The sequence below is a fragment of the Ursus americanus genome, chromosome 5, assembly GCF_024610735.1.
Source record: "Ursus americanus isolate L20-20 chromosome 5, mUrsAme1.1.p, whole genome shotgun sequence".
NCBI classification, from domain to species: domain Eukaryota; kingdom Metazoa; phylum Chordata; class Mammalia; order Carnivora; family Ursidae; genus Ursus; species Ursus americanus.
In genome coordinates, this window is record NC_142131.1 from 78,192,675 (window position 1) to 78,212,497 (window position 19,823).

The 19,823-nt window shown below is 37.7% G+C and overlaps 1 protein-coding gene and 1 pseudogene across 1 annotated transcript; both read left to right on the forward strand.

The window, feature by feature from the left end:
- Positions 1–1,642: 1,642 nt before the first annotated feature.
- On the forward strand, positions 1,643–2,599 carry LOC123799337 (vomeronasal type-1 receptor 1-like). The gene has a single exon (XM_045808383.1). It carries the CDS (start codon positions 1,643–1,645, stop codon positions 2,597–2,599), a length of 957 nt encoding a protein of 318 aa, XP_045664339.1.
- A 5,402-nt stretch (positions 2,600–8,001) lies between these two features.
- Positions 8,002–19,585, forward strand: LOC123799336 (vomeronasal type-1 receptor 1-like; annotated as a pseudogene).
- Positions 19,586–19,823: the final 238 nt, after the last annotated feature.

Sequence of the window (19,823 nt, forward strand, 5' to 3'; positions counted from 1 at the left end):
TTATATCTCAGTGGAAAATATGCAATGCACCATCAATTGAATATGAGATTCAGAGAGGATTCATTGGTAGTTTGAGAATGGACAAGTTATGAAATAATCATCAAGAGGAGTGACAAAGTGAATATTCAAGGAATACTCTAGAAAATTGAGTGTGACTGCTGGCTGAAATGAAAAGTCACTGGAGCTAAGTGGTGAAGAATTTAATATAAGTTCACTTGATATGGTTATGTATTTTTCTCTAGCCTTGCTTATCTGAGTAGAATGATATAAATTAGGCAGACTGTGTGTGTGTGTGAGGACCATAGAAGCAGGAATAGTGTGAAGGCATCACATGCTTTTGCAGGAAATAATTTTAATCCTGGATCAAGGAAGTTTAGACAAAGAGGAGAGATTGGGAGATCTTGTGGAGAGCAAAGAGATCAATGTTTTGCAGACCCAGGTGATCTCAAAGTAATTTTGGAGTCAAAGATTACATAAACTATGGTGGAAATAGCAGGTAACAGGAGGATTAGATGCTTGGAAGTGACACATAATGAATCTACAATATTGGCAATGACAGAATCTAGTATGTGGATAGGGGAGTGTGGGTGAGGTGGGGGAAGGCAGAGGCAGAATTGTTGGAAGAGAGGAAATCACAAATGCGAGAGAGGCTGAGGATACTGGACAGATTCTTTGTGTGGATCATACGATCACCAAAGATATGACAGGAGGTGAATTGGGGAAAGTTACAGTGAGTCAAGTGCTAAGAAGGGGAGTGATTTGGGGTGAGTAGATTACCTCCACATGGACAGTGGTGGATGTAGCCTGAGTTGCTACAAGTTGCTTCAAAGCTGGGGTGATGAAGAATTATCTGAAAGTGTTGGGGATCAAAGAAGACATTCCCACCTTCAGGCCTGGTGATATAGGGGACAGGGGAGAGATAGATCCCATTACTTGAGAGAGTTTCAGGAGAATCAGTGACTTTAGTATAGAATAAAAAGATAAAGTGAATTTTCAAAACAGAACTGGAGGATGCAGTGTACTGACCCAGGAGCTGATGTGATGTCATGTACATTGGAAGTGTCTTGGAGTTAGGAAACGTGTGTAGCAGGGTCAGGAAAGGCATTTAAGGAGCCAGATAGTCATGTGTGACTCTGGGGATGGAGTCTTCTACTGGTGAATGAGTAAAACAATAATGTGTGTCATGTACAGTAGAAATGTAATAATATGCATTAAAATACATAAGAATTTTCTATTATTCATGGCAGAAGATGGAAATTCAAATATTTGAGATGAAGTTCAGAACATACACATAGAGCATAAATGGAATCTGTATAAATCTGAAATATTGCTTTTAATAAACAAAAACAACTTCTTCTGAATATTAAATTTATTTTGTAGAATTACAGTTATGTTTTCATAAAAAGCATGCTTTATCTCATCCCATATATTCCTGTGCAGTGACATCAATAATCCTTGATATTTACCTCTAGAACTAATTCTTACTTTCCTGAATGTTGTTACAGAGCATCTGCACAACCTCCTGCTGAGGATGATCAGACCTCATGGAGTCTCCATATGATCCCATAATTTCCATCAGGTTTACAACCCATTTTGGGTTCCTTTTGAATCTGTGCAAGAGTGTATCAAAGTAAAGAGGGCAATGAATGTGATAGTTTCACGTGATAGTATTTTGGGAGTGTTCATTTTCACTCAACTTGGAATTGGTTTTATTGGAAACACATTGCTACTGGTGTTACTCATCAACAGCTTCTTAGTCCAGCTACATACAAAGAAGCCTATAGATTTGATATTTATCCATTTGCTTTTCGCGAATGTCATGACAATTCTTTTCAGTGGGATTCCAGAAGTAATGAATGCCTTTGGAGTAAGAAATTTTCTAGATGACATTGGTTGCAAGGCAATACTCTACATCCACAGAGTCTTCCGGGGTCTTTCCCTCTGTACCACATCTTTCCTGAGTATTGTTCAGGCCATCATTATCACTCCCAGCAACTCTAAGTGGGCATGGCTCAAACCCAAAATCTGCACATACATTCTTCCTGCCTTCTGTTCTTTCTGGATCATTAACATGCTGATCTATATTCATGTCATCATAAGTGCATTTGCCCCCTACAACACCACAGAACTTGACAAATTCTATTCTCTGACATACTGTATTGGGAAGGATCCTGATCACCGTCAGTCAGGCATCTTTCGAGGGTCCATGGTCTTACGAGATTTTGTGTGTGTGTTCCTCATGGTCTGGACTAGTGTGTACATGGTAAATTTCCTTTTCAAACATCGCAAGACAGTCCAGCATGTCCACAGGACCAGCCTCAGCCCAAGACCCTCTCCTGAAACCAAGGCCACCCACACAATCCTGGCGCTGGTGAGCTGCTTTGTTTTCTTTCACTGGAGTAATAGCTTCCTTACCATTTATGTATGTTATGAACGTAATGTAAAAGGTCTGGAGAACATCACCATAATTCTCTCACATTTTTACCCTGCAATCTCTCCTTTTATACTGATCAAAAATCATAACAAGCGATTCTTTCTGAACTGTGCCTTTGCAAAGATGAGAAAATCCTCTCAGCACACAATTTCCCTGAACACATGATGCCCTCACACATTTTCTGATACAAAGGCCTCAATTAGAATTTCCCACCCTTAATTTAGGGAAGGTCAAATTATGAAAGAGTGCTAAAAATAGTCCCTGTGGTCATCTCTCAAACCATCCAGCTTCATGAACATAGGAGATAAAGGTTTGTGTTGTGGAATAAAATATTTTTGAAACAGTTACACCTGGATGGGGCAATCTATCTTATAATGATTCTCAAAAATGCATTTTGATTTCTTTGCATTACCCTATTTTTAAGACATTTTTCCTAATGTGACAGATCTATTGGGTCACTTACAGTAACTACACTTGCTGGATTATGCTAGACAGATCTTCCCTTAGACCAAAAGACTTGGTATCTGCACTATTTCATACTTTACACCTTGGAGTCAATACATGAGTTTACCATATGTTGTCAGTTATATCTGGTTTAACCACAAACAATGATATGTGTAAATATAACCATGTTTCCCTCATCTTATGAGTAATACTGAATCCCCCCCAAAAATCCTCATATACTTTACGAAGCCCTGCTTTACTTCCTCTATGCACACTTTCAACGTATTTGCATCACCGGAGGTATTTCTTGAATAGTTCTGTTTTTCAAAGGCATGTTTTTTTGTGTCAAAAGCAAAATATGTTTTCTTTGTGGATATCGACTTTTGGAAAGAAATATGGAGCCATTCCCTTTTGTCACATTACACTATATCAGAGAAGCTCAAGAATTCTGCTAGAAAAGAGCTAAAATTTTCAATAAAATATTTAAAAGTATTTTTTCCCTAAGAACTATGCTCAGACAAGTATAAGGGAGTGAACATCCACTGAAAGTGAAGCTGTCCTCAGAACGAGTGACTCTTACAGCACAGACCTCTGTGCTTCACAGCTTCTCAGGAAAGACAAAACTGGGAATTGGAGCCAGAGAACAGAGACTGACTGATGAGGTAAACAGAATCAAAAAATAAAAAAAATTCAGCTAGATAAGAACAAGGAAGGCATGAAGACGCTCAAACTGAAAACAATTAGAGTGTGGAAATACTAATTTTTAAAAGCTATGAGTATTTCTAAAAATATTTGAAAAAATATTTGAAAAAATATGAGTATTTCTAAACTGTCAGACAAAAACTGGGCCTTGTGATGGAGGGGGTACTACAACAATGATAAAGATTAAGACAACTGAGAAGAAGTTGCCCTAAAATTTTAGACCGTCAAAAGGTTAACTTCAATATAAGAAGACAAATTATAAACAGAAGACAGCATGTCCATGATTTTAGTGGGAGATTCACACACAATTATTTCAGTAATTGTTACCCCTATAGGGAAAAATTGTGCACTTAAAACACATACCGTGGATCAATGCAAATCAAAACCATACTGGATAGTTTACACCCACCAGATTGGCTAAAATAAAGAAGAGATTGATTACAAGGGTGGAGAGGATGTGGGGAAATTGGAACCCTCTTACACTGTTGTTGGGCATGTAAACTGGTGCACCTCTTGTGGAAAACAGCTTGGAAGTTTCTCAAACAGTTAAAGATAGAATTAACATAGAGCCCAGCAATTCCACTATCAAAGAATTGAGAAGAGTTCTCCAAACAAAAACAGGTCTATGTGAATATTCACAGCAGGGTTATTCATAATATAAAAACATGGAAACAACTGACAAGTCCACCTAGCAATGAATGAAGGAAAAGCTGTGGTATATTCATAGCATGGAATCATATTCAGGACTGACACATGGATGAACCATGAAAACATGCTGAGTGGAAGAAGGGAAGCTCTTTTTTTTTTTTTTGAGAGAGAGAGAGAGAGAGAAGAAAGAATGAAAGGGCAGGGACAAAGGGATAGAGAGAATCTCAAGCAGACTCTGTGCTGAGTGCAGAACACAACATGGGGCTTGATCTCGTGACCCCAAAATCAGGAACTGAGCCAATATCAAAAGTCAGACACTTTACTGACTGGGCCACCCAGGCATCCCTGGAAGAAGCTAATCTTCAAAGACCATATAATGTGTCATTCCACTTATATGAAGTGTCCAGAATAGGCAAACCCATAGACACAGTAAATAGATTATCAGCTGCCTATGGCTATGGGAAGGAGTGGGTGGGGGATGGAAGGGTGAAACAGGGAATGCTTCTAGTGGGCAAAGAGTTTCCTGTAGGGGTGATAAAAACATTCTAACATAGATTGTGTGGATGGTTGCACAGATCTGTGAATATACTAAAAACCATTGAATTTTACACTTTAAATTGGTGAATTATATAGTATTAAATGATAGTTAAATAAAGTCATTATTAAAAAAAAGAATACATATCATTGGACAATATACTTAAAGTTTTAATTTAAAGTAAAAATTAAAAATTATTTTCAACCCTGAGTTAGAGAATATACATTTGTTCACATGTATATTTAGACCATTTAGAAACGTGGAACACTGAGAGAGGTGACCTGAGTGAGGAGGGCATAACATTTCTAACGGAATAAGCAGAAGTGTTTCTACACAGATCACATTCTCTGGCTTCTATGAAAATAAGGTAGCAATTTAAAACAATACAAGAAAAGCAGCAACATTTTTGGAAATTGGAAATAGTTTTTAACATAACTTACTTGATGAGAAAATGTAAGAGAAATGGTATGTTATGCATTCTTCAATACTGAAAGGCTATATAACAAAATTGAACAATGAAACTCAAGGTGTAAATGGAGGACAATTTATGACCCTAAAAGATAGGGAAGAAAAAGTAATAGTGTAATAAAATGAGGGTTCAAATTAAAGAAATATGAAAACTAAAAAGAAAAACAGCAAATGTGGATAAATAAATTACACAAAAACCAGAAGAAAATGAAACAAAAAAATTAAGAAAATGAGAAAGAAGAAAGCGAAGCAATTTACCCTGACATGTATTATAGAGTAAGTGATTTCAAGACAGAGCTAATAAAAATACATGTAATTCAATAAAGCTGAGTTGAGAAAGAGAATTCCTGGTAGATCACTAAGGCAATCGAAACAGTAGTTCAAAAAGCTACATACATGGGATTTCTGCTTCTGGCAATGTTGGAATATGTAATTTATACAGCCCTCCTGCTGAAAACAACTACAAAAAATGGATAAATATAAGAAAGCCTGCTCTAGGTCAAGGAAGTAAAAGGGGCCATGTAGAAAGAGTAGAGTCAAATTGAGGGCCCATATTTTGTGCTGTGTTCATCATGGAGATGTTTCCCAGTTACTGCAGAGATTCCAGGGAGAGAGAAAGACTTTGCAGAGCTTTTAACAGTCTCACAAACCAAGGAACCAAAAGCAGAGTTCAGGGCTCACACACAGTGAGCATGCCTGTTACCGAACCCAAGTTTGGCTGGCTGCCCATAGCTGGAAAGATCATTACTCAAGAGATGTGTCTTGATTGGAAATGAATTTGAGCTTCATTCATGAAGACAGCAAACTGGGTAGAAGGCAGATTCTTGGACAAAGGCCATCTCTGAGGTTTCTGCCTATCCCAGGGCTTTTTACAGTAGTTTAGGGTAAGCAGTAAGGGAGTGCAGTGGTCTGTAACATTTCTCGTTATCACAGTGCTGGGGTGGACACGCGGTTGTGCTCCAGGTTCTGGTTCCTGTTTCCTGATAGGTAGGAATACCCTGGTCCTTGTGCACAGGAGGGCAAGTCTATAGATGCTCAAAGGGTGGTTAGTAAATAATTTGTGTGACCTAAAAAAAGAAAAAAGAAAAATATTTTGCTAAAAAAATTGCTAGGCTAATTAAAGAGCCTATAATCAAACAGACTTGCTGACCTCTCTGGACTGGGAAAGTTCTGGTCCTTCAGTCCTCAAGGCCATTTTTCTCCCTGTTACACATCAAGGAACTTAGGTCAGCAACTAAAAAGTGTGCTAACTTGAAGTAAGTAAAGCCTTAGGACTGGCCGGAGTACTGTGACAGGCCCTAGACAATCATCAAACTAGATATAAACCAGTCTTCTCAGGCACTGAGGTGAAGCATTGACTCCTCTCTCTCTAGTAAAGAAGTTTAAGTTAAGTGTCAGTGTTCTTCAGAGAAATAGAACCAATAGCATACACACACGCACACACACACAGAAAAAACATACACACACAAATACACACACAGTCTATACCTACACCTATAGATTTATTTTAAGGAATTCCCTCAGGAGACTGTGAAAGCTGGCATACCTGATATATGTAGGGCAGGCTCACTGTCCTCAAATTCTGGTAAGGTCTGATGTTCCAATCTTGAGTCGAAATTCCATATGGTGCCTGGAAACTAGGTAGGATTTCCATGTTAAAGACTTGAGGTAGAATTTCTTCTTCTCCAAGAAGCCAATTTTTGCATTTAAGGCCTTGAACTGATTGGATGAGGCCCACCCCCAATATTGAAAAAAATCCTCCTTATTTAAAATCAACTTATTGTAAATGTTAAGTACATCTATAAAATACCACTACAGCAGCATCCACAGTGGTGTTCGACCAACCAACTGGGTTAAGTGACACATAAGGTTTAACCATTACAGGATGGTTACTACAAGTCTTTGCCATCTGCAAACAGTAAATGTAAAGCCTCTCTGAGCAGATATCACACAAAGCTTCAGATGATTTGTATGGTGCTTTATTTACCATGCGCAGCCTTTCAGGGAACATAACCTGAAAAAAAGCATGAGTTCATTGATGGAATGAAAAAGAAAATCAAACACAGAGACATGGGGTACCAAGCAATACACAAGTCATTCATAGAGTTCAAAATAACTGTATTGCCTCTGGGGAAGAGAATTTAAAAGGCCAGACTATGAACATGGCAAGAAAAAATGGAAATGGGAGGAGGAGTTAAGATGGCAGAGGAGTAGGGGACCCTAAATTCATCTGATCCCTGGAATTCAGCTAGATAGTTATCAAATCATTCTGAACACCTCTAAAGGCAACTGGACATCTGAGAAAAGAATTGCTGCAATAATACAAATAGAAAAGTGACCACTTTTTGCAGAGTGGGAGGTGCAGAGGTGTGAATCTGAGGTGATATAATGGAGGATAGGGGCATCTGGGAGGCGTAGTCGTTAAGTGTCTGCCTTCGGCTCACGGCGTGATCCTGGCATTCTGTGATCGAGCCCCACATCAGGCTCCTCCGCTAGGAGCCTGCTTCTTCCTCTCCCACTCCCCCTGCTTGTGTTCCCTCTCTTGTTGGCTGTCGCTCTCTGTCAAATAAATAAAAATAAAAAAAAAATAATGGAGGACAAACCAAGGGGGTGGGGGGATCCTCCATAAGTTTGGTACCAGAAAATGTCATAAGCAGTGGAGCACAAAATCAGAACTTTTAGAGTCTGCCTGAAAGATGCTCAGGGACAAAGCCAGGCAGAATCCCAGGTGGGACAGCATGGTCTTAGGATCCCCAAGGTCACAAAAAGAATGGGGGTGACTGAGCGTGGCAAAGTTCCCAAGCATCAGAGAGGGGAAGCCAGCCGCAAACAGTGAGTCCAGGTGCTGGCTTTCTGCTCAGCATTGCCATAAACAGCAAACCGCTACATGGTCCAGTGATGGGTGTCCAAGCAGGGACCCATCAAGAGGCAAAACCAAGGAAAGACCCCACTCCTTTCCCCAGGCAGAATGGTGAAGGGGTGGGCTGCAGGAGTCCATAAATTTTGGAGACCCGAAATGGGGTCATGTGCCTGAAATAAAAATGCTCAGTCACATGCTTGGGGAACACAGAGTTTCAATGGAAACCAGGGAGACAAAAGCGATTGACTGCTTTTCTGTGAGGGCTCACTGAAGAGTGCAGGGTGCGAACTCTCAGCTCTGGGGCTAGAGATCAGGGTGTTGCCATTCTATTGTCCACTCCCCAATTTGTGCTGAAAGCCTTCAGGGAACAAAACAACCACATAAAGCAAACTGGTGCCCTTTACACTGAGCCTGGATGCCTTACAGCAGTGGTACAATTCTTCCCAGGAAAAGACAGCTGAGAATCAGTGCAACAGGCCCTTCCCCCAGAGGAGAAGCAGGAATTTCTGGCTAATACAGAATTTACTGATCATAGAGAACTGCAAAATCTCAGCTCGTTGGGAAATCAGTATATAGCGTCAATGGTTTTTTCTTATTATTCTCTAGGCTTTTAGTCTTACCTTTTTTTTCCTTTTCACCTATTTTCTCATTGTATCAACGCATATTTAAGGTCTTTTTTAATTTTCATTTTTACATTTACATTATATATATATTTCATTTGTGGATTCCTTTCATTGTATTCAATTTTATTTTTGAATGTATATAAGTTTTTCTTTCTTTTCTATTTTGAGATCTTGTTTCTTCTAACAAACAGACCAAAATACACCCAGGATCTAGTTTATTGTTCTGTTTTATTCAAATTCTTGTTAGATTTTATTCCCTCTCTCTGATTTTGGTTTCTGTTCCTCTGATATGTTTAGTGATTTTTCTCTGGTGTTGTTGTGCTGTTTTTGTACTTTCTCTCATTCATCTATACATTTCTGGACCTAATGACAACACAGAACAACTCATCCCAAAAGAGACAATAAGAGGCAATACTCACTGCCAGGAACTTAATCAATGTGGATATAAGTAAGATGTAAGAACTAAATTCAAAACTACTCTTATAAAGATAGTAGCTGGCTTGAGAAAAGCATAGAAGACACTAGAGAATCCCTTTCTGGAGAAATAAAAGAACTAAAATCTAATCAGGTAGAAATCAAAAAGGCTAGTACTGAGATGTAATCAAAGATGGAGGCTGTAAATGCTAGGATAAACAAGGCAAAGAGAGAGTCAGTGATATAGAAGACAAAATAATGGAGAATAAAGAAGCTGAGAGTAAGAGAGATAAACAACTACTGGATGATGAAGAGAGGATTCAAGACATCAGAGATACCAGGAAGCAAAACAATATCCAAATCATTGGGGTCAGAGGAAGAGGAAAGACAGAGAGGGGCAGATGGTGTATTTGAATGAATTATATATTCCTTAATCTGGGGAAGGCAACATACATTCAAGTCCAGGAGGCACAGATAACCCTCCTCAAAATCAATAAAAATAGGTCAACACCCCGACATATAACAGTGAAGCTTGGAAAATTCAGAGATAAAGAGAAAATCCTGAAAGCAGTTCAGAAGAAGTCTTTTCTTCAACTTACGTAAGATTATGTTTTGATTATAACTCAATTAAAATAAATGATAAATAAATAAGTAAAATAAAGGAAATCCCACATCTATCATCATCCAAAACGGGGAAAAAAAAACTTTCTCTGTAAGATCAGCAAGAAGACAAGAATACCTACTTCTGGGGTGCCTGGCTGGCTCAGTTGGAAGAACCTGTGACTTTTGATATCAGGGGCAGGGGTTTCAACACCATTTTGGGTATAGAGATTACTTAAATAAATAAACAACAACAAAAAAGAATACTAAGGCACTTGGGTTTTTCATTTGGTTAAGCTTCTCACATCAGCTCTGGTCATGATCTCAGGGTCCTGGGATTGAGCCCTGCATTGGGAGCCCCACTCAGTGGGGAGTCTGCTTCTCACTCTACCTCTGCCCATCTCCCATCTTATGCTCTTTCACTCTCAAATAAATAAATAAATTTTTTTTTTGAAAAACAAGAATACATACTCTTGTTCATTCTATTCTATATAGAATTGGACGTTTCAGCCAGAGCAATTACCCAGGAAAAAGAAATAAAAGGCCTGCAAATTGGAAGGGAATATGTAACATTAACTGTGTTTGTAGATGACGTGGCAAAAATCCTATATATTCCATAAAAAAGATCTCTAAGAAGTAATAAACGAATTCAATGAAATTACAGTGCACAAAATTAACACATAAAAATCAGTTAGCATTTCTACACATGAACAATTTAAAATTTGAAAGAGAACCAAAGAAAACTCTCTCATTTTCCAGAACATCAGAAAGAATAAAATACTTTGGAATAAAGCAAGAAGGTGTAAGAATTACACACTGAAACATTGCTGAGAGAAATCAAAGGAGACACAAATCAATACAGACACATCTGACGTTTAGAGATTAGAAGACTTAATATTGTTAAAATGTTCATATTACCCAAAGTCAGTTACACAATCAATGGAATCATTATCCCAATCCCAATGGCATTTTGTTTGAAACAAAGATGCATCCTAAAAATTCATGTGGAATATGAGGCATGCTGAGGAGGCAGAATAATCTTGAAAAAGAAGAACAAAATTGTAGACATCATACTTCCTGATTTCAAAGCATACTGCAGTAATCAAAACAATGGGGTACTGGAATAATGACACATGTAGAGCAATGGAAAAGAATAATGAACCTTGAAATAAATCCTCATGTATTTGGTCAAATGATCTTGGTAAGGGTGCCAAGACCACACAGTAAGGAAAGGAGTCTTTTCAAAAATTGTTGCTGGGAAAACTGGGTATCTATATGCCAGAGTAGGACTTAGACCTTTACCTTACCCTTACAACATGTATAAAAAGTCATTAAAAATGGACAACAACCTAAAGGTAAGACCTAAAGCTTTAAAATACTAGAATAAGATATAGGAGAAAACATTTGTAGCATTAGATTTGGTAATGATTTCTTTGATATGAATTCAAAAGCACAGGCAACAAAAGCAAAGGAGGTAATTGGAAATATGTCAAACTTAAAAACTCTGTTTATCAAAGAAAACAGAGTAAAAAGGCATCCTATGGTATGGGAGAAAATAATTAGGAATCATATATCCGATGAGAGATTAATATCCAGAATATATAAAGAACTTGTATAATTCAACAAGGACAACAAAAAACCAAATAAACCAACACAAATGACCAATAGCATGTGAAAATTGCTCAACATCACTACTCATTATAGAAATGCAAATTAAAACCACAATGATATATCACCTTATCTCAAATAGGATAATCACTTTATTTATTTATTTATTTATTTATTTATTTATTTATATTTATTTATTTACTTTTTTCCTTTGTTTTTGTTCAGCCTGGGTTTATTACCTTTCTATGTTTTCAGAGAGATTACATATTTTACACAGAAATTGAACATTAGTTTGGATTCATGACAATAAAAGCTATTAGCATTGAAAAATCTATTGATGTCTTGATAATTAATAATAAGAATTAACAGTTTTACTAAATGTTGTGTTTTTTTTTCCTTTCAAGGTTTTATTTAAATTCAAGTTAGTTAACATATAGTGTAGCATGTTTCAGGGATAGAATCTAATGATTCATAACTTGCATATAACACCCTGTGCTCATTACAAGTGCACTCCTTAATGCCCATCACCCATTTAACCCATCCCCACACCCACCTCCCCTCCACAGCCCTTAGTTTGTTCCCTATTGTTTCTTAAAATCCACATATGAGTGAAATCATGTTCTATTTGTCTTTCTCTGACTTATTTTGCATAGCATACTACACTTTAGTTCCATCCATTTTGTTGCAAATGGCAAGATTTCATTCTTTTGGATCACTGAATAATATTGCATTGTGTGTCTATACCACATCTTTATCCATTCATCAGTCAATGGTCAGTTGAAGGCTGAATAATACTCCATTGATTGCATATACCACATTTTATTCAGCTGTTCATCCATTAATGGACATTTGGGTTTCTTCCACATTTTGGATGTTGTAAATATTGCTGTTCTGAACATGGATGTGCCAATATCTCTTTGATAACCTGCTTTTAATTGTTAGACATATATAGCCAGACTGAGATTGCTGGATCATATGCTAATTCTACTTTAAAAATCTTTTAGGAGCCCACATCCGGTTTTCCATAGTGGTTATAGCGTTATACATTCCCACTAACATTGCACGAGGGATCCACTGTCTATTATTTAAAGATAATCACTATTTAAGCATAATAACACATGTTGGAGAGAATGTGGAAATATTGGATCTCTTTTTTTAGATATGTCTCTTGAGGCAAGGAAAACAAAAGCAAAAGTAAGCTACTGGGATTTCATCAAAATAGCTTCTGCACAGCAAAGGAAACAATCAACAAAGCTAAAGGCAACCTATGAAACAGGAGAAGATATCTGCCAATGACATATCTGATAAAGGGTTAGTATTCAAAATATATAAAGAACTTATACAATTCAACATGGAAACACCAAATAATCCAATTAGCAATGGGCCTAAGACATGACTATGACTTCTTTCCAAAACAGAGATGGCCAACAGACACATGAATTGATGTTCAACATCACTCATCATCAAGGAAATTCAAATCAAAACTACAAAAGATATCACCTTACACCTCTCAGAATGGCTGAAATCAACAACAATAAAAAGCCACAGGTGTTGGCAAGGATGTGGAGAAATGGGAACATTCTTGCGTTGTTAGTGGGAATAGAAAGTGGTGCAGCCACTCTGGAAAACAGTATGGAGGTTTCTCAAAATGTTAAAAATAGAACTGTCCTCAGATCCAGCAATTGCACTATTAGGGATTTTTGCAAAGGCTACAGGAATACTCATTCAAAGGGATACATACACTCTAATGTTCATACCAGCGTTTTCGACAGTAAGCAAGATATGGAAATAGCCCAAGTGTCCATCGAATGAGGAATGGATAAAGAAGAAGTGGTATATTTATACAATGGAATATTACACAGCCATTAAAAAGAGTGAAATCCTGCCATTTTCTATGACGTGGAAGAACCTAGAGAGCAATGTGCTAAGCAAATTAAGTCAGTTGGAGAAAGACAAATACCATATGATTTCACTCATAGATAGAATTTAAGAAACAAAACAAATGAGCAAGGGGAGAAAAAGAGAGAGGCAAACCAAGAAACAGATAAGAGTCTGTATGAGTATAGAGAACAAACTGATAGTTACCATGGGAAATGTAAGGGGGAGTATGGGCAATATGTGATGGGTATTAAGGAGTGCAGGTGTGATGAGTACTGGGTGTTGTATGGAATTTCTGAATCACTATTTTGTACACCTGAAACTAACGTCACACTGTGTGTTAACTAATTGGAATTTAAAGAAGAACTTCAAAGAAGATGATGCTTCACTCAGTGTACTAATATTTTGTGGAGTACTTTTCATCTATGTTCATAAGAGATACTGGTCTACATTTTTCTTGGAATGTTTTAGTCTGCTTTTGGTTCTTTTGCAGGAGTTTGAAAAAAGATCAGTGTTAATCATATTAACTGTTCAGTAGAATTTCTCCATTACATCACTGATTAAGCCATCTGGGCCTGGGCTTTACTTTGTTTTGTTTAGAGGTGTTTCCTGTGTTTGGATAACTGTTTCAGTCTCTTTACTTAGCTTTGGTAGTTTGTGTGTTTCTAGGAATTGATCTATTTCATGTAGATTTTCCACTTTATTGGTATGCAATTTTTATAGTATCCTGTTATCATTTTGATGTCAGTAAGTTTGGCAGTAATGGCCCCACATTCATTTCCTATTTTAGTAATTTGAGACTTCTTTTTATGACATAGTCAGTGTAGTTAAAATTTTCTCAATTTTGGTGATATTTTCAAAGAAAAAAAATTTGGATATATTATTATTATTAATTATTATTATTATATCCATTGAAGTACAGTTGATTCATAGGGTTACATTAATCAGGTGTACAAATCAGGATTCAACAAGTCTATGTTATGCTGTGCTAACCATAAGGTAGTTACCATCTGTCACCATTCATTGACTGTACTTTTGTTGTACCTTTTATCCCTTGACTTATTCATTCTGTAACAGGAAGTCTCTACATCCCCTCTCCCTTTCACCCCTGTTGCCCATCCTCTCACTCCCTTGCCCTCTAGCAAGCATGAATTCATTTTCTGTACTTATAGATCAGTTTCTGTTTTTGTTTGTTCATTTCTTTTTTATTTTAGAGTTCACGTATAAATGAAATCATGTGGTATATGTTTTCCGCTTCTGATTTGTTTCACTTGGCATAGTATCTTCTAGGTCCAGCCACATTGTTGCAAATAGCAACAATCTCATTGTTTCTTATGATTGAGTAACAGTTCATTGTGTGTGAGTTCAAGTGTGTGTGTGTGTCTGTGTGTGTGCACATTTGTATAACATTCTTACTCATTTATCTGTCAATGGATGCTTGAATTGCTTCCATATCTTGGTTATTATAAATAATGTAGCAATAAACATAAAAAAATCACTGTTTTTTGTGCTAACACAACTACATAACCATTAGACAAAGATGTTCCTTGACTCCAACTTTTCAATATAAACAAAAATTGATTCAATAAGGACCATAGAATTAATATGTAACTTGGAATCACAGACCATGGGCAAGCAATTTAACCTGTCTGAGGCATTGATAAAAATGTCAACCCTAAGGAACTATTGTGTCATGGGCTCACAGGAGCACCTAGCAACTAGCATGGTATATCTTAAATATATGCGAGTTGAATATGAAGTCCAAAGCAGCTGGTACTATTAAAGCCCACACCACTGTGAGTGGATGACTCTTGTTATTTTCTCACCTTGGTATATCAACTCATAAAGGGTATTTTGGTCAAGGATAATATAAATAAATCTACGAGAGAAAGGAAGGAATACCAAGAGGAAAGTGTATTTCTTGACAAGTCTATGTTACTGGACACTTGTAGAGTGTTTGATAACTACTCAGCTGTATATATATATATATATATATATATATATATATATATATATATATAGTTGATTGTCATTCTTTTTTTAAAATTTTTTGTTATGTTATGTTACTCACCATACATCATTAGTTTTGATGCAGTGTTCCACGATTCATTGTTTGCATATAACACCCAGTGCTCCATGCAGTACATGCTCTCCTTAATACCCATCACCGGGTTAGCCCAATCCCCCACTGCCCTCCCCTCTGAAGCCCTCAGTTTGTTTCCCAGAGTCCATAGTAGCTCCTAGTTCATTCCCCCTTCTCTTTACACCCCCTTTCTTTTTCCCTTCCTTCTCCTACTGATCTCCGTGCTTTTCCTTATGTTCCACAAATGAGTGAAACCATATGATCATTGTCTTTCTCTGCTCGACTTATTTCACTTTATCTCCTCCAGTCCGATCCATGTTGCTGCAAATGTTGGGTAATCATTCTTTCTAATAGCTGATTAATATACCATTGTATATATGGACCACATCTTCTTTATTCATTCATCTGCTGAAGGGCATCCTATGACCCAGCAATTGCACGACTGGGTATTTACCCCAAAGATACAGACGTGGTGAAGAGAAGGGCCATATGCACCCAATGTTCATAGCATCATTGTCCACAATAGCTAAACTCTGGAAGGAGCCGAGATGTCCTTCAACTAATTGGCTTTAACCGGTCATCCTACAGATTTTTTAGTACCTCTATCACCTTCAAAAGAAATAATTTTTTCATAGGGTTTTTTGATGAGGATTTCCATCAGAGTAGACTTCCCAGGGCTTGGACCAATAACGGACATGTATATAAATGAATGCATTAGGAACAGAGCTGCCAGGTTGGACCATAACTCCCACCCCAGCATAGACTTCTAAGAACTTCCAAGGCCCTTCCCTTCCCAAAGTCCATCCTTACATATTTAAAGTCATTGGCTGATCTGCCCCTCACAGAGCAGTGGTATTCACAGTGTGGTCCATGAACTAACATTCATCTGCATATTGTTGCTAGTTCGTGATAACATACATTCAGATATTGAAAGTGCTTACTAACTTCATTAACAATTTGTAAGATATTTTAATCTATTGAATATAAGAATAAAAATTGGGGTTTATATTTCAAAAAATATTGGCCATAGATCTAAATATACTAGCTAATAACATAAAAGTTCCAAAGATTTTACTCATTTATTTGTTTGAGGCATGGGGAGGAGCAGAGTGTTCAGGAGATGGAGAGAATCTTCAGCAGACTCTGTGCTGAGCACAGAGCCTGACACGGGGCTTGATCTCATGACCCTGAGATCATGACTAGAACTGAAACCAAGAGTTGGACACTCAACTAAATGAGCCACCTAGGAGCCCCCAAAATATAAAACTTCTAAAATAAAGCATAGGGAAATAACTTGTGACCTTATGGGGGGAAAAGACTTCTTATGCAGGATACAAAAACATTACTTATAAAGAAATATTGAAAAATGAACTTCATGAAAATAGAAGGGTGCCTGGGTGGTTCAGTTGGTGAAGTATCCGAGTTTGGCTCAGGTCATGATCTCAGGGTCCTGGGATTGAGCCCCTAGTTGGGCTTCCTGCACAGTGGGAGACTGCTTATCTTTCTTCCTCTACCCTTCTTCCTGCTCATGCTCTCTGTCTTTCAAACAGATAAATGAAAATAAAGAAAGAGAAACCTGAAGAATTGTATTCATTAAAAGGCTTTATTAAGAAAATAAAAAGAGAATACATGGAATATGAGAAAATATTCACAGGACATGTATCTCTCATAGGATTTGTATCCATGCTATAATAATTTTATAGTAAAAAATGCGAATAGCTCAATAAATAAATGGGAGAAATATTTGTACAGGAACTGCATAATAATGCAAAGAACAAAAATATCCAAATGGGCAATATGCCAAAAAGTATATAGAAATATTGCCAACAGGGAAATGAAATTTAAAATCAGAAAAAGACACTACTGATGAGGAAAGAGAAGGCAAGCTGAGTACAAAGCAGAATCTGACACCCCACAACCCTCCCCCACCTTTGGAATATATGTGACATTGCTCAGGCACTAATGGCTCACCTAAAGCTAAGGAAAGAAAAATAGATAGTTAACTTAGAGATCACAGTCCTGCAAGACAAGCGTCTCCCTCAGTTTACAAATATCTTATCAATCTACAAGAACAAAGAATTGCTATCAATAACCTAGCTTCCAGAAGGAAATGTAGATACAATTAAATGTCATTATAATCTGCACACCATTGACAGATACTTGAAACAGGCAGAGGATAATGTTCCTCCAGGAAGTTCCAAACTATCTTCTTGTTAATGCCTTGCTAGAGGGAAAAACAGCTTTAACCTGACACTGGAAAGCCCTCTGGTATCCTGTGAGTCTTCTTTAACAAATATGAAGGTCCTTTCTCAACCTCCCTTTTTCATTACCTACCGCAACCCCATAGTATATAATCAGCCACCCCTCATAACCCAGGGCAAGAGCTCTTTCTACCCATGCGTCCTGTCCCTGTGCTTAACAAACCACCGTTTTGCACCAAAGATTTCTCAAGAACACTTTCTTGGTCGTGGGTTCTGGACTCCACCCCACCAAACATCACCTATATTCCAAAACCACATCATACTGATGTGGGAAACAAAGGCAAAAGAAAAAATTAAATTTCCTTTGCCTACAGCCCATTGGAAAGTCCTTGAAACAGGCCAAGTGATCTTCCTCTAGGAACTCAGCTGCCTCCAAGTTAATACTTTGCTAATGGCAAAAGGCAATCTTAGCCCAATCCCCAGGATCCTGTTAGTCTACTTTAACATGTAAAAATTCTTTTGGAAACTTCCTTTATCTCTATCCCCCAAGGTACATGTTGGCAATCATCCCCAAAGCATATGACCCACCCATATACATCTGAAAGGAATCATGACTTTTAGGAAGCAGGAATAAAAGATCCTTTTCCTAACAATAGCTAGCCCTCTCAAGGTCCGGGAAACTTTTTTTTCCAAAATACCTTGGAGGCCTGTGCTGTCCTTAACCCCTTCCCAACTTCAAAGTATGTAATGGGCCACTCCTCAAGACACCAGGCAGCTCTTTCTGCCCATGTGTCCAGTCCCCCTGCTTTAATGAAACTACCTTTTTGGACTAAAGGCAACTGAAGAATTCTTATAAATGACATGTTTGTCTTGACCTTAATGTTCCTCCAAAGTGACTTTAACAATTCTTGACATTTACTTCTAGAACTCATTCCTCATTTCCCGAATATTGGTAGAACATCTGCACAACTTACTACTGAGGGTGATCATACCTCATGGAGTCTTCTTAGGGTTCTCTTATTTCCATCAGGCTTACAGATCATTTTGGTTCCCTTTTTAGCTCTGCAGAAGTCTAGCCATCGTATAAGAGGTCAATGATACGATAGTTTTAAATGATACTATTTTGGAGTGTTCTTCATTCTCCAGTTGGCACTGTTTTATTGGGAACACGTTGCTCCTTGTGTTACTCATCAACACCTTCTTATTTCAGCCCCATGCAAAGAGGCCTATAGATTTGATATGCACCCACTTCACTTTAGCTAATAACAATTCCTTTCAGTGGGATTCCAGAAGTATTAAATGCATTTGGAGTAAGAAATTTTCTAGAACATATTGGTTGTAAGGCAGTGGTTTACATATACAGAGTCAACCAGGGTCTTTCCCTCTGCACCACATCTTTTCTCAGTATTTTTTAGGCCACAATTACCATTTCCAACAACATTGATAGGCATGGCTCAAACTGAAAATCCTTACATACATTTTTCCATCTCTCTTTTCTTTCTAGATCACTAAAATCAGATGTACATCCATGTCATCATAAGTGCTGTGTGTGGCCCCCTTCAACAGCAATGGAGTTGCACAAATGTGTTATCTGACATGCTATAGCAGGAGAGTACCTGATAAATTTCAGGAGGCTGCTTTTGTAGGAGGCATGGGTTTATGAGTTTTCCTGTGTGTGTTCCTCATGATCTGGACCAGTGTGTCCATGGTAACATTCCACAAGACCAGCCTCTGCCCAAGACCCTTTCCTGAAACTAAGGCCACTCACAGGACCTTGGCATTTGTGAGCCCTTAGTTTGTTTTTGTTTTTTGTTTGTTTGTTTTTTTACTCAGCCAGTAGTTGCCTTAGCATTTAGAGAAGTTATAGACATAATGTACAAGGGCTGGAGAACATCAGACTTTTCTCTCTTCTTGTTATCCAGCAATCTGTTCTCTTGTACTGATGAAAAATAACAAATGGTACTTCCTAAACTGTGCCTTTGCACAGATGAGAGTTCTCTCTCTAAACTATTGCCCTCAGAAGTCTGAACACACTCACACATTTCTCTGATATAATAGGCATAGAATTTCCCACACCGGAATTTTAACGAGGTAAAATTTTGAAAAGGCAATAATAAATATTACTTTGGCCATTTCATCAAGCCATCCAGCTTCATGAACATACAAAATAAATGACCAGATACATGGAATAAAACATGTTTGCGGGGTGACTGGGTGGCTCTGTAGTTTGAGTGTCTGGCTCCTGATTTTGGCTAGGGTCTTGTGAGTGAGGCCCACATCGGGCTCTGAGCTAGGTGGGGAGTTTGCTTGAGATTCTCTCTCTCT